This window comes from Panthera uncia, chromosome D1 (assembly GCF_023721935.1).
Source record: "Panthera uncia isolate 11264 chromosome D1, Puncia_PCG_1.0, whole genome shotgun sequence".
Lineage (NCBI taxonomy): Eukaryota > Metazoa > Chordata > Mammalia > Carnivora > Felidae > Panthera > Panthera uncia.
This window is the reverse complement of record NC_064808.1, coordinates 4974029-4988843: the sequence shown is the minus strand read 5'-3', so window position 1 is coordinate 4988843 and position 14815 is coordinate 4974029. Positions and strand designations below refer to the sequence as shown.

At 47.9% G+C, this 14815-nt stretch overlaps 1 protein-coding gene across 1 annotated transcript; it reads right to left on the bottom strand.

Annotated features, from left to right (window-relative positions):
* Positions 1–11740: 11740 nt before the first annotated feature.
* Positions 11741–14788, bottom strand: CCDC87 (coiled-coil domain containing 87). Its single transcript, XM_049615775.1, is given in 2 exon segments — positions 11741–12179; positions 12181–14788. Coding segments are annotated over 2 exon segments (2553 nt in total). The 5' UTR covers positions 14710–14788; the 3' UTR covers positions 11741–12155.
* Positions 14789–14815: the final 27 nt, after the last annotated feature.

Genomic DNA, 14815 nt, shown 5'->3' with positions numbered 1-14815 from the left:
TAACTCCTGCTTGCATAACTAGGAAAGGTCATCCAATAACAGCAATGATAATGCATACCTAGTGCTTACTCAGTGCCCCTGTGCTACACCTTCCACGGGAATCATCTTTTGATTTAAAAAAGTCATCTCCAGGAGATGTGAGGCCTTCAGGCCTAGAAGGAAAGGCTGACATCTTAAGAACTTTCACAACGGAAGCCACTTAAGTCTCTGTTTTAACTAGCCAGCAAGTTGTTATTTTGGAGGATTTGGTCAAATGAGGTACAGCAATTTAAAACCTGAAACTAGACCCAAGTCTAGGCTAATACCACCGTTCGTGGGGTGGGAGTGTGGCGAGCAAGTGTGGGAGTCTGCGTGCAAGGGCCACAAGAAACCAATTTGTCCGGTTTGTCTGACAGCATGGTGGGACCGGTCACGGGCCAAGCTGTTGGCAGGTGGCGTGGGGTAGGCTGGCATAGAGACTCTCCTGGGGTGGGGGAATACAGACCCGGGGGAAATGACAGTCACTTGACTTTCATCTGCTGGAGGTAAGCACAGAGCACACACATCCCCAAGTCCTGGTCCAGAGCCCTGGGGGCCGGGCTCCCTTGTATGCCCACGGTGTGCTTCAGTGCCAGCCTCCTCGCCCCTCCCTGGGAAGCCCTCCTACCATGCTCCCTCCTGCCCCAATCCTCAGGCTGGCTCCAGACTCCAGGCAGCAGTCTCCTTCCCCACGGGCCAAATCTTGGTCTTCTGTGGGTATCTTTCTATAAACAGATTCTCCAAATAACACCTGAGCCAGTCCTGTGTTTCAGAGGGGAGCTCCTTTGTCACCAGAGACTAGTTCCTCTGAGCTCGTGGCCTCTGAGACTCTGAGATTAAGTTGTCTAAAGTCTACAGCAAAGCTCCCCTAGAGCCTGCGTTCTTGCCCTGGATCAGGCTACCTACAGTGGGACTTGACCATGCGCGCCTCTTCTCCTCATCTCCAAAACAGGGGCTGGTGTCCATGCTACGCAGGTTATTGTGAAGAATGAAGGAGTTCATGCCTGAAACACCCTCAGAACATGACCTGGCACGTGGCAAATCCTTCAAATTATTAGTTGTTATTGCGTCATAAATCCTTCCCACTTTTGTGAGTAGCTTTCATTGACTTGTTTACAGAGCAGGTCAGAACTGGAGTGGACCTCTGAGACGGTCCACGGCCACCCCTTCAGTTGGTGAATGTAAACCAAGAAGAAAGGATCTGCTATCAGCTCACTGCCTTCAAGGCAGCTTGGTGCTGAGAACAGAATATGAGCCCTGAGATTTAGGAGGTCTTTGTGAGCATTAAGTGAGAGGATTGTGGGAAACTCCCTACCGGGCACAGTGACTTGTCCAGCATACAGTAGATAGTCATTAAGGTTGGTTTTTCTTCTTCCCTCCCAGACCAGTACTCTAGTCTCTTCACTGAGTTCGGAGGTAAAAGCTGACACAAATCAGGAGACTGGAGGACAGTTTGGTGTGGGGAGGGGGGGGAGTGGGAAGGGTAATGGGGACCACTGGACAGCCAATGGGTACAGGGCCCTGGCAGAGGTAAGGGGGTACCCATGTCAAAAAGGACCTTCCAGTGTGTCATTCTCCCCTCCCCACATGGTAACAGAAAGACACAGGCTCTGGAGTTGCCCAGACTCTACCATGATTTATTATTATTTTTTTAATATTTATTTATTTTTGAGACACAGAAAGAAAGAGAACGAGAGAGCACGAGCAAGGGAGGGTCAGAGAGAGGGGGAAACAGAGGATCTGAAGCGGCTCTGTGCTGACAGCAGAGAGCACAACACAGGGCTTGAACCCGCGAACTTCGAGATCATGACCTGAGCTGAATTCAGATGCTTAACCCACTGAGCCACCCAGGTGCCCTCTACCACTTATCTTTTTAATGTTGACAGTTTCCCACCCATTTTCCCCGTCTTCCCTCAGACCTCGGCAACTGCTACTCTACTTTTTCTATGAATTTGCTTATTCTGGGATTTTTTTTAACTTTATTTATTTATTTTGAGAGAGAGAGAGAAAGAGGGAGAGGAAGAATCCCAAGCAGGCTCCGCGCTGTCAGCACAGAGTCTGACAGGGGGATCGATCTCACGAACCTCAAGGTCATGACCTGAGCCAGAATCAAGAGCGGGACGTTAACCAGCTGAGCCACCCAGGCGCCCCTCGGTATTTCGTACAAAGGGAATTATACGATATGTGTTCTCTTGTGCCTGGCTCCTTTCACGGAGCATCGTGTCTTCAAGGTTCACCTGTGACGTCGTGTGTGTCCTCACTTCGTGCCTTTTTGCTGCTGAGTAGCTTTTGACTGGATGGAGCCACCACATTGGGTGTACCGCTGCTGTGAACATGCGTGTGCAAATTTTTGTGCAGACATATGCTTTCATTTCCCTTGGGTGTATCCCTACAAGTTGGAATTGCTAGGACATGCGGTGACCCCGCGTTTAACACTCTGGGGAACTGCCAGGCCATTAACCACAGCGGCCGCCCTGCTTTACTGAGGGTTCCAGTTTCTCCACATCTTTGTCAACACTTGTTGTCTTTTTATTATCATAGCCACCCACTTGTTTGTGAAATGGTTTCTCATGATATATTCTTTTCACTGTTTATTTATTTTTGAGAGAGAGACACACACACACAGTGCAAGCAGGGGAGGGACAGAGAGAGAGAGGGAGACACAGAATCCAAGGCAGGCTCTAGGCTCTGAGCTGTCAGCACAGAGCCTGACACAGGGCTCGAACTCACGAACCGTGAGATCGTGATCGGAGCTGAAGTCGGACGCTTAACCGACTGAGCCACCCCGGTGCCCCTGTCACGATAATTTTGATTTGCATTTCTCTAATGAATAATGATATTGAGCATCGTATTATGTGTTTACTGGCCACTTGTATCTCTTCTTTGAAGAAATGTTTTCTCAAATGCTTTGCCTATTTAAAAAAAAAAAGGGTTGTCTTTTTATTGTTGAGTTGTAAGGTTTTTTTTAATATATTCTAGTTACAATTCCCTTATCAGATATATAATTTGCAAATATTTCTTTCTATTCTGTGAGTTGTCTTTCATATTCTTGATGGTGTCCATGGACGCACATGTTTTAAATTGTTACGTATCACTTATTAACTATAAGACCTTCAGCAGATTGCTCTGCGTCTTTGAGCATTTCTTCATCTGCCGAGTGAGCCTAATGAAGTCTTAAGGGAATGTGATGACAGTACAATGAGAGGAGAGTCACAGAAAGCCCAGATCACAGGGGTTGGTTGGGCCGGGACAAAACCTACACTCTGCTGAGCCCTTCAGGGCAGGAGGGGAGTGTCTCTGAGGCTCCAGGTCAGGGTGAGCCACAGGCCTCCCCAGGCCGCTCTCCCCATAACTTCTACTCTCTGTTTGTGGTCTTCATCCACCAGAGCAGGAGCTCCCTGAAGTCAGGAACCTTGTTGGCTTTGCTCATTGTTGTGCCCTCAGGGCCTAGCACAGCACCAGACCCGGAGAGTGCTTATCAAATATGTAACAAATGAATGAATGAAAAGGAGAAGAAATCCCTTGCCCAAGGTCACACAAGGAACGGAACGCGGGACTTCTAGCTTCCTGGCCAGGGTATACCTTGATGATGCCTATTTCGGTCAGCTTGGGCTGCAGTAACAAGATACCAAAGACTGGGTGGCTTAAACAACACACATTTGTTTCTCATGGTTCTGGAGGCTGGAAAGTCCAAGATCCCCAGATGCCAGAAGATTTGGTGTCCAGTGAAGGCTAACTTCCTGTTTTGCCATTGGCTGCCTTCTTGCTCTGTCCTCACGTAGGGGTGGGGCGGTGCTCTGGTTTCCTCTGCTTTTTAGGGGGGGGCTCATTCATCATCTCATCTAACCCTAATTACCTCCCAAAGGCCCCATCTCCAAAATACTGTCACATTGGGGGTTAGAGGTTCAATACATGAGCTTTAGGGGGATACAAACATTTAGTCCACAGCAATGCCTAACTCCGTGGTATTAGGTGAACTTTGTGTTTATAATTAATAGCCTTTTTAAAAAATATTTATTTATTTTTGAGAAAGAGAGAGCATGAGCGGGGGAGGGCAGAGAGGGAGGCACAGAATCCAAGGCAGTCTCCAGGCTCTGAGCTGTCAGCACAGAGCCTGATGCAGGGCTTGAGCTCATGAACCACGAGATCATGACCTGAGCTGAAGTCTGACACTTAACTGACTGAGCCACCCAGGCACCCCAGTAATTAACAGCTTTTTAAAAAAGTGTAGCCTTGGTAAAATTTCAAACCAATCATTTCTACACATATTTTAGGCCCCAGATAGACACTTTCAGTCTAAAAATAGCTAGGAAAATTACAGACTTAAGATATGAGAGGAGCTACACAAGACATACGTGTATAAGCGTGCTGCTCAGAGAGGGCTCCTATCTTTAGCAGAGTCTAAGGAGAAACATCTGCCCTTGGATCTCCACTCGGATGTTCTGCAGGCAACTTAACCTTTTCAGGGCTGAACTCATCACCTTCCCTCACCCCATTCCACCCCACTCCCACCACGCCCTCCAGACTCCCATTTCAAGAAGGGCTCCACCAGCGGCCCAAGCCAGGCACACCCAGGAGGTACCCTTGACTCCCTGCTCCCATTCCCCATACCCACTCATCACCAAATGCTGGCAAATTTGCCTCCAAAACACTCTATTCCTGTTCATCGGCCCAACACAGTGGTTCTGCTCCCCCCAGGGCAGCCTCTGCCCTGGTCTGCTTACCTCTAGCCTGGCAGCCTGCTAACCGTCACCCGTGGCCCAGCCAAATGTCACCTCTCCGACTAAAGCCTGTTAAACCCCATTATTTCTCTGACCTAATTCCCAAGCCTTCTCCACCTGGTTCACTCCATTCCAGCAACTCCGGCATCTGTAGACCCACCAGGCAGACACCTACTTCCGGGCTTTTGCACTTACATGAGTTCCCCGCCTAGAATGTTTTTTCTCCAGATATCACATGACTCCTCCCACTCCTTCCAGTCTTTGCTCAAATACTCCTTCCTCTGATCCCTATTTTATTTATTTATTTTTAAAAATTGTTTATTTAAATTCAAGTTAGTTAACACACAGTGTAGTATTGGTTTTAGGAGTAGAACCCAGTGATTCATCACTGACATACAACACCCAGGGCTCATCCCAACAAGTGCCCCCCTCAATGCCTATCACCTATTTAGCTCATCTCCCCACCCACCTCCCTCAGTTTGTTCTCCATATTTAAGAATCTCTTATGGTTTGCCTCCCTCTCTGTTTTTATCTTATTTTTCCTTCCCTTCCCCTATGTTCATCTATTGTGTTTCTTCTGATCCCCTATTTTAAATTGCTAGTCTCTGAACTTTCTATTGCCCTTTTTGCTTTTTTTTTCTTACCCCTCATAACATTTGTCACCATCTCAGAGATGATTTGTTATACCTGCATGACCACTGTGTGTCGCCCACCAGAATGTGAGGGATCCTTGTCTGTGTTGTTTAGTGTGGTTTCACAGAGCAGGTGTTCAGTAGGCATTTGCTGAGGAATACATGGCTTGCCACCACCCACACAACAAAGCCCTGCCTCCCCCTCCAGCCTCATTTCCTTCCAGGAACTTTCATGGTTGTTAATGTGTATTTCCTCCACATACACCATGCTCGTGATCCATACCTTTGCTCATTCTGGGCTTAGAAAGCTTTCCTCCTTGGGGCTTCTGGCTAGCTCAGTCAGTAGGGCATGTGACTATTGATGTGACGGTCATGAGTTCAGGTCCCACGTTGGGCATGGAGCCTACTGAAAGAGAGAGAGAGAGAGAGAGAGAGACCGAGAAAGAAAGAAAGAAAGCAAGAAAGCAAAGAATGTTCTCCCTTTCTCCTCTGCTACCATGTGTCTGACAACTCCTGCTCAATCTTCTAGAAACTAGATCTTGCTTGAATGTATCCTCCTCCAGGAAAGCTCTCCCTCACTGCGAGAAGGAAGCCCACTGACCCAATCAAAGGAGGGATGCAGAGACTTGGAGCACAGTGAAGCCGGGCTTTAATCAACATTCTTGCAAGAGCAGGTGTCTGATGGACAGACACACTCAGGGCAGCTACAGCAGACAATTTATTTCCTAGAATGCAAATCTCTCCCCTGGTTCCTCATTGGCTGAGTACAGCAGAGGTTACAGCCTTACCCGGAAGTCACCTATGCCCATGTAAGGCAAAACATAGTCTGGTTGGAACAAATGTATATTCCCTGAGGTGATGCAGAGACTTTCAGTTCCCTCCTCCTTTTGTTCTTTGGCACATGCTCTTTGCAAAGCCTGAGAAAAACAAGCCTGCAAAACGGAAAGGGGAAGAAGAACCAGGAAGTGAAGGTCTAAGGCTTTGGGACTCCATTGTTGGGGAGGTTCGTACATATTTCCCATAGGTGGTAAACCTATTGTTAACTAGACAGCACAGCTTTTATTTGGTATTTCTGAAAATGAATCATCTCCCTCACTTCTCACACTTACCACTGTTCCTACCCCGCCCCCCCCCCAGCTCTGTTGAATGGCCTTTTTGTGGGGTCCCACTGTACCCTTCGCTTGCTACATTGTTGAAATTATATTCCTCACCAAACTTTAGATTCATCAGCAACAGGGACTGCGTCTCTCTGATTTCCTCCAGTTCCCTACCTCCCTCCTCCTGGCAGAGCCTCTGGCCCTTGGGAGAGGCTCAGGGAATGCACTCTAAATCTGAGAGAATAGCGATAAGGGCCTCAGAGTCATTTCTGGGAATCAGGTGAGCTGCGAGAAAGCCTGATTACCTCAGTGTTTAGCCAATAATGAAAGTAAAATTTGATCATATGAAGCTTCATCCCGTGGGCCTCAACTGGGCAGACTTGTTTTCTATATTTTAAGATAAGAGACAGTGTAGCGGTTAGGAGCATGTACTTGGGAGTCAGAACCCTGGGTCTGAATTCAGACTCTGCCATGATCCTAGTTGTGTGACCTTGGGCAAGTTATATAACCACTCTGTGCCTCAGCTCCCTCATCTGGACCTTGAAATAATAGTAGTACCTGCTTCATTGCATTGCCATGAGGACTAAATGAATTACTGTATGTAAGGTGTGTAGAACCGAGGCTGGCGTTTCATAATCAATCACTATATAGGTATTTGGTAATATGGTTTAAATTGCTTTTTAAAAAAATAAGCTTAAAAAGTGAGTCAGCATGAAGAAAAGTGCTTGGTGATTGACAGTACAAGGAAAAGGTGGACCAAACGCAGAAACCTCAAGGCCAGGAGGGGTGGGGCTGTGGGCTTAGTGGAGTTAGAAGTACCTGGGCTCAAATCTGGTCCCCACCAGCACCCGTGTGCCTCAGCACTCGCTTTCGGCTCTCGGGTTCTCAGCTTCCCAGAGTGGCCAGATCACCAAAAACCAGTCTGTTTGACCAGCAGATGATCAATTTTTTTCTTTTAAGTGGTGGTTTTCCCTCTGGCCTTGCCCTTGACATTCTATAAACAAACCGATATTCCTGATCAACCTGCCCCCCTCCCCGTCTCCCTGCTTCTACTGCCGTTGCCCCAGCAACTGCCCAGTAGTTCCCTGATCCAGTAATGTCTCTCTGCCCCTACCACTACCCTCACCACTGCCCTTGCCCCACGTCTGCCCCTTCTTCTACTTAAAACAACAACAAAATATTACAAATAGGGCCCCCAGACCCTTTCTAGGGTTTCATGGTGTCAAAACTATTTTCATAATACTGCTAAGACATTATTTGCCTTTTCTACCTCACTCTTTCAAGAGTAGGGTTTTTCCAGAGGCTATGTGACCCCTGATATTACAACAGATGTATGCAGAAACAGATAGGAGAATCCAGCGATCTCCCATTAAGCCAGACATTAAAAAGATTTGCAAAAGACTAAAACAGCCAGTCTTCCCTACAGTTTTTGTTTTGGAAAAGTTAGTTTTTACAAAACTGTGTTATTTCTGTTAATATATGATGAGATGAATGTTAATTTAGATAACTGGTAAATATATATATTAAAAAAATTGTTTAATGTTTATTTAGTTTTGAGAAAGAGAGAGACCGAGCGCAAGCAGGGGAGCAGCAGAGACAGAGGGAGACCCAGAATCCGAAGCAGCCTCCAGGCTCCAAGCTGTCAGCCCAGAGACCAACGCAGAGCTGAAACCCATGAATAGTGAGATCAGACCTGAGCTGAAGTTGGATGCTCAACCAACTGAGCCACCCAGGCGCCCCTAAATATATATACTTAAACAGACAAATGAACAAATCATCCTTTTAATGTCGTAGCAAATAGAGAAGACGTTGGGCTTTTATGGGCTTAGGCCCTGCCCCTTGCCTGGGCAGCAAAAAGCCTGCAGCAAATCACCCCAGCCAGATTTAATGTATTTTTCTGATGGCCTCTGGCAGGGGCAAAACTGAAATGTCTACAAAAATCCTCAGGAATTTAGAGGATTGATTTTCATCCAGTTTTCCTGGAGTCCAGTCTCCCTAGAGGGAGGTAATAAAGCCTTCTCTTTCTTTGCAAGATTGTTTCTCAGGATTAAATGAAATAATATCCCTAAAGCACCCGAGCATGACACTTCACAAACAGTTCTCAGCACAGCTGAGTTTGCTGGGATGGGCTCAGGGGCCTCGTGGCTGCTTGGAGGCTTGGCACAGAGCAAGGGTCCTCACTGCAGCCAGACAACCAAGGCAAAGGATTTGAAGTCTCCAAACCTGGGTTTGAGTCAAGACTCTACCACTTTAGGAGCAAGTTACACTCAACTGATTCTCAGCTGAATGAATGTGAAAAGCACTTCATAAACCATAAATAGGATCAGCACAGGGAGGATCACACAGCCACGGGTTTAGGTCTGGAACTTTGGGAGAGGTGGTCCTAGGTCTGTATATTTCCACATCTGAATGCCGGGTAGAAGGGCAGAATCTACTGAGGGAGTGCTTTGAAGCAGGTCTAAGAGTCTCCATCTCCTGTGGCTTCTCATCCTCAAGCCTGTCTTGGGTTTTAAGATACCCTTTTATGCCACTTGAGGCCCAGATATCCCAAGTAGACCTGTGTGTCTAGGAATGTACCCTCTTTGTCCTATCTCTGGGCACTAACACTATCTAGAACTGTCAATGAGAATTCCAAAGGACTAATTCACAGTGAGATACTGTTTCCCCCAAGACTTTTCCAGTAATCATAATGGTTATCGAGCAATAAGAGGGTTCTTTGGTCAAAGTTAAAGAAGTGTCTTTTTTGCAAGATTTATCAGAGCTTTCAATATGCCAATACGTACTGTCAATCTCTGAGGGAATGCGGAAATGTGTATGTGATGTTTCCCAAAAATGTTTGACCATGGAAACCTTATTCCAGGACTATCACCCAGGATTAGTTTACTGTGCAACACACTTTGGGAAATGCCACACTAAGCTTCCTGTCTCACTCCTCCTGAGTGTCTTTTGCTTCTTACAGGGGCTGATGTGCTGGCGTTTTGGTTAGCAAACTACAGCATGAGGGCAAAATCTGGCCCTGTGTTGGTAAATACGATTTTATTGGAACACAGCCCCGCCCATGTACCTATACATTGTCTATAACTGCTTTCACACCACAAAAGCAAAATTGAGGCTCACGAGAGAGAACACATAGCTCACAAAGCCTAAAATATTTACTATCTGGCCCTCTACAGAAAAAGTTTGCTGAGTGAAGGCGTTCACACTACCTATGCTATGCCGGCAGGTGAGGCAGGCTGTATCTAAGAGCTCTTTTACCATATCTCACAGAATCAGTACACCAAAAAGGCACACGCAGGCTTCTGAGTTTTGGGGTCAGTCCTGGGCTTGAGTCCTGGATCCCCCACTTAGTACCTTTATGACCCTGGGGAAGCAACTTTACTTACTCGAGCCTTCATTTCCTTAGCATAAAATGGTGATTAACATGCAGGAAAGTGTTCTGAACAAGGTAAGAACTTAGTAAGTGTTAACTACTAACATGTCAGCTAAATTTCCTGAATACGTAAAGAGCTCTGAAAAATCAAGAAAAAAATAGTCAAAACCAGTTGCAAAGTGGGCAAAGCGCATGGACGTTTTACAGAGAAGGAAATACAGTTTTTAAACAGAAAAGATGCAACTTCACTCATAAGAGAAATGAGAACACAACTCAAATGAGTTACTGTTTTTCACCTGCTGGATGGTAAAGGTTGAAAAATTTGATAACATTCTGTTGGTGAGAGTGGGGAAAGAAATATACTCATGCAGTGTTGATGATACTGCAAATTGTTACCACCAAATGCTTATGCTTAGACATAATTCCACTTCCAGGAATTTAAACTATAGAAATAGATGCACCTTCTAAATAGGTGAACAAGGATGTTTTCTAGAACATTTTGCATTTTAAATGTCCATGAATGAGGAACTAGTTAAATAAAATAAAATTACACACCGTGGAATACTGTATAGCTATCAAAGAGAATAAGGCAGCTCTATGTGTATGGATATGGAATGAGCTCAAGGCATGTTACGTGAAATAAGAAATGGGGCAAGAGAGCAGTGTAGGGCGTTACTACTATTGGTGTAGTTATAAACATATGCATAGATAACATAAGCATATATGCTCATATATGTACAGGGTCTCTCTGAACTAGTTCATACATTAGCCTACGAGGCCTTACATAATCTAACCTACCCCTTGGCATCATGTTGACTCCTCTGACTCATCTCCCCTGTGCTCCACTGCACCTGCACTGGCTACCTTGCTTTTCTGGAACACTCCAGGCACCCACCTGCCTTAGGGCTGTGCAGTGGGTGTCAACGAAGTTATCCTCCTTGCTTTTCTGGAACACTCTAGGTACCTGCCTGCCTTAGGGCTTTGTAGTGGGTGTCAAGGAGGTTATCCTCAATGTCTACAGGGCTCACTTCTTCCCTCCTTCAAGACGTTGTTCAATCCTTACCTTCCCAGTGAGGCCTGCACTGACCACCCTAATTAAAATGACATCCCTCACCCTGTTTCCTCTTACCCTACTCTCCTTTTTCTTTAGTCCACAGTGCTTATCGCCTTCTAACATTCTATTAGTCTGTGTGCTTAGGTACTATGTTTACGGTTTATGGTCTGTTTCTCCCAAGTAACGTAGGTATATACTCTACGAAGGGTAGGGATCTTTGTTGTTTAGTGATACAGACCAAGCATGTGTCACCTAGTAGGTGCTCGGTGACTATTTGCTGAATAAGAGAATGGAAAGATGCACAAGAACTGGTGATGGTCCCACAGTGGGGGAACTGGGGTATGGGAGGTAGGGATGGGAAGGAGACTCACTTTTCAGTATATACCCTTTTGTTCTTTGTACCACGTGCTTGTGTTAACTGGTAAAAATGTAATACAGATTTTTACCTCAACCAACAGGATCCTAGAAGTGTAAGTAACAAGCTGGACCTAGCCCCTTTATCTGACATATGATGGTCCAGGTACAGAGGAGTTAGGTAATTTGGCTGAGGTTACAAAGCCAGGATTTAAATCCATATTTCCTACTCCAGGGCCCCAGCTCTTTTATTATCATTTTCTTAACGTTTATTCATTTATTTTTGAGGGAGAGCACGCACATGAGCAGGGGAGAGGCTGAGAGAGAAGAAGAAAGGATCCCAAGCAGGCTCCATGCAGTCAGCACAGAGCCTTACGTGGGGCTCGAGCCCATGAACCGTGAGATCATTACCTGAAATCAAGAGTCAGATGCTTGACTGAGCCACCCTGACACCCCAAGAGCAATAGCTCATAAGCATCATGCCACAGAACCTCTTGATTTGGGACTCTAATCAGCCAATTTAATGTAGTATGATAAATGCTAAGCTGAGGTGTTCCAAAGGTGAAGGTTTTCCTCTGTCTGACATTTCCCATTACAATGAACTCCAAGGGAGGGTCTCGGTTCTTTTGATATATGAGATTTTGGCTCTATTGTGCATGGCTTGAAATAAAGGGGTATACTGGGCTTCTGGGCTTGGGGATGCATTATGAGAACCTCACGTCAAAATAAAGTATTAATCTCAGTCCCTTGGTAGTTGGAAAACAATGTTCCTGAACCCTGCACTCCTAGATATTTTATCTTCTAAAGCACCCAAGGGGTCTGGAGGATCTGCTGGATGCTTGGGGGTGAGGGGGAGATTTGAGGGCACTTGGCCTTGTCAAAGAATAATGGGAGTATTCCCAGGAGCTATCAGAGGCTGGCTGCTGAGCTTCTGGAACAGCCCTGGCTGGTGGGAGGCTTTCTGAGCCCGGGCCAGGTGGCGGACCCGTCGCCGCTGCTGTAGCCAGTAGAGCATCTCCACCTTGTCATGCTTCATCTTGTCCAAGTACCGCCGCCCCTTAAAGGTCACTGGCTCACCAAAAACTAACTCAATCTCCTCCAGGAGGGAAGCCAGAGGGGTCTGCACTAGACTGATCTTTCTGTGTAGGTGGCTGCGGAACCGATTCTCCTCCAGGAAGCGACTCAGGTCCATGTCAGTCTTTTGGAAGAAGCGGTTGGGGTCAGAGGCTTGTCGCTCAAACCATTCCAGTTTCCCCATCAACATTTCCCGCAGCTGAATGGGTTTCAGGGCTTGCTCCCAGGCACTCACCAACGAAGGCAGCTGCCTCAGACGAGCGTTGGAGCTGTACTTGATGGCCATGTCCAGCCGATCCTTGTCCGGGACCTCAAGCATGGACCACAGCCGCTCCAGACGCTTCTGCAGATTCAGGATTTTGTAGGGTTCTCCCAGGGGGCCGCTCCTCTTAGTTCCTAGCCTGTGCCCCAGCACGGTGTTCCAGTCCCACTCTCCTGGCACAAAGTCTGGTTCTTCATCTTCCTGCAAGGGAGGTGGGCGCCGAATCTTTATGGACTCTCTGACAGGGGCCTTGACCTCCACAGGAACATCCTCTTCATACATTTGGAAGATGACGTGGAGGAAATCCGTCTCCTGGCTGGTGAGGTACTTGAAGTAGTCACTCACAGACAAGGTGGTTTTCCACCAGTTCACCCGTGAGGCTTTGTTTGACCACTTCTCCCAGCCTTTGCTTGCTTGCAGTGATGTGAGGGAGGATATCTTATCAGAGGTGGACTGTAACATGTTTGCTCTCTGGGAATAAAGTCCAGCTAACTTGGGATTGATGATGCGATACTGTTTTTCTTGATGTAGAAAGGCCGAGGACAGATACGTTGACCAGTCTTTATTGGCTGCAGGCTCAATGAGGGGTCCCTGGTCAAAAGAGAAGTGGTCAAGAGAGACACGGCTCATCAACTCCTTGTAGACCTCCCTGATGTTATTGCCAACAAAGCAACCAACATCCATTTCCTCAATAAGTTTGGGTTCTAGTTCACCAGCCAGGTGGTTGTATAGAACTCCGGCCCTGTCAATGTGGAAGGAGTCCAAAAAGTTTCTCTCAGAGACCTGCACAGCAGCTGCTTGGACCACAACCTGATTTCCTAGCTTCAAAGTAACAGTCACCGGCTGTGGTTGAAATGGAAGGGATTTGGGGCACTGGAGGCCGCACTGCCCAGTGGCTTCTTCCTCTTCGAGGCCCTTCAACATTCTCTGCAGCTCCTCCAGGCGATGTGCTGCAGCTGGGCGGCGGGTCAGGGCCCCTACGAGTGGGGGCAGGCCTGTGTCCAGTGATGAGTAGTGAGTCCTCTCCAATTTCATATTATTTATCATCTGCTTCAGGTCCTCAGCCACCGTGTCCCCTGCCAGCTCTGGTTTGCTCTCTGGAGCCAGGACCAACGGGGTTAAGGGGCGAGGGGGGAGTGGAGGGACGCCCAATTCATCTGCTAGCTTCCAGCCCTCCCGCAGAGAGGGCATGGACTGGCCCCTCTGGAACTGGGAGCAGAGGGGCAAGTGGGAGGTAGGGGGAGCCCCGCTGGTGGGAGTCACAGAGTACCTGGGCGGTGACACAATCTGTGCGGAACTGAAGTCGCTTTCTCTCTTCTTCTGCACGGAGGACAGCCATTGGAGAGGCTTCTTCTTCTTCAGTTGCGGGATGGACTTCAGTTCCTTCAGTGGATCCAGTTCAGGCTCACTGAGAAACTCCCGCGGGCGGCTGAGTTGGATGAGATAGTTCAGGTTGAGGGTGCAGCACGGTACTTGGGCGAAGCCGGAGCTGTGAAGCAATGGGCTAGGGAAAAGCTTGAAAGCCCCAGTAGAGCCTGCAGGGCGCAGCTTGTGCATGCCGCGGTGGGCCTGCTCTATCTTCAGCAGGGTGAGGAAGTCGGCGAGCAAGCAATGATAGACCTCAGGGCTGGTAAGAAAGATTGTGCAGTCCTTGGCGAGCCTGGCGGTCAAACGGGTGAGCGTGGCTGATTCAGTGAAGACACTTGCGGGGGTCGACATGGTGTTCAGCAGGTGCAGGTAGTGTAGGAAAAGCTGCTCACTGCTGAGCAGCACGTAGACCTGGAGTCGCTTTCGCAGTCTCTGGTTGTTCAAGTGGTTCAGACTAGGTTCGGTGGGAGGCTCCTGCCAGCTGCACTTGAGCTCGTCCAGGATGACCTGAGTGAAACGGAGACGACCTTCGGTAGGCACGCGCACCGCCAGCCCACTATTGGCCAGCCGCTCGGCCACCTGGCGGCACAGAGACTCCGCCGTCAGCCGTGAGACCCGCAAGGGCAGCAGCATGGGCACCTCCGGCGGAAGGCGCTTCTGAGATTCTGAGCATGTCGCCTTGCGGGGGAAGAGCGACAGCGGACACAGCAACCGGTGGTAAAACCGCTGGAGCTCGGGGTCCGGCTTATAGGGCTCCATTTTAGCGCTGGCGGCACAGGTGGTCTGGCCAGAAGAGCGCCGGAGGATACTAAGGCAACCAGGGGTCACTAAGGCAACCAGGGGGTCGGATGGCCCGAGTGCGCCT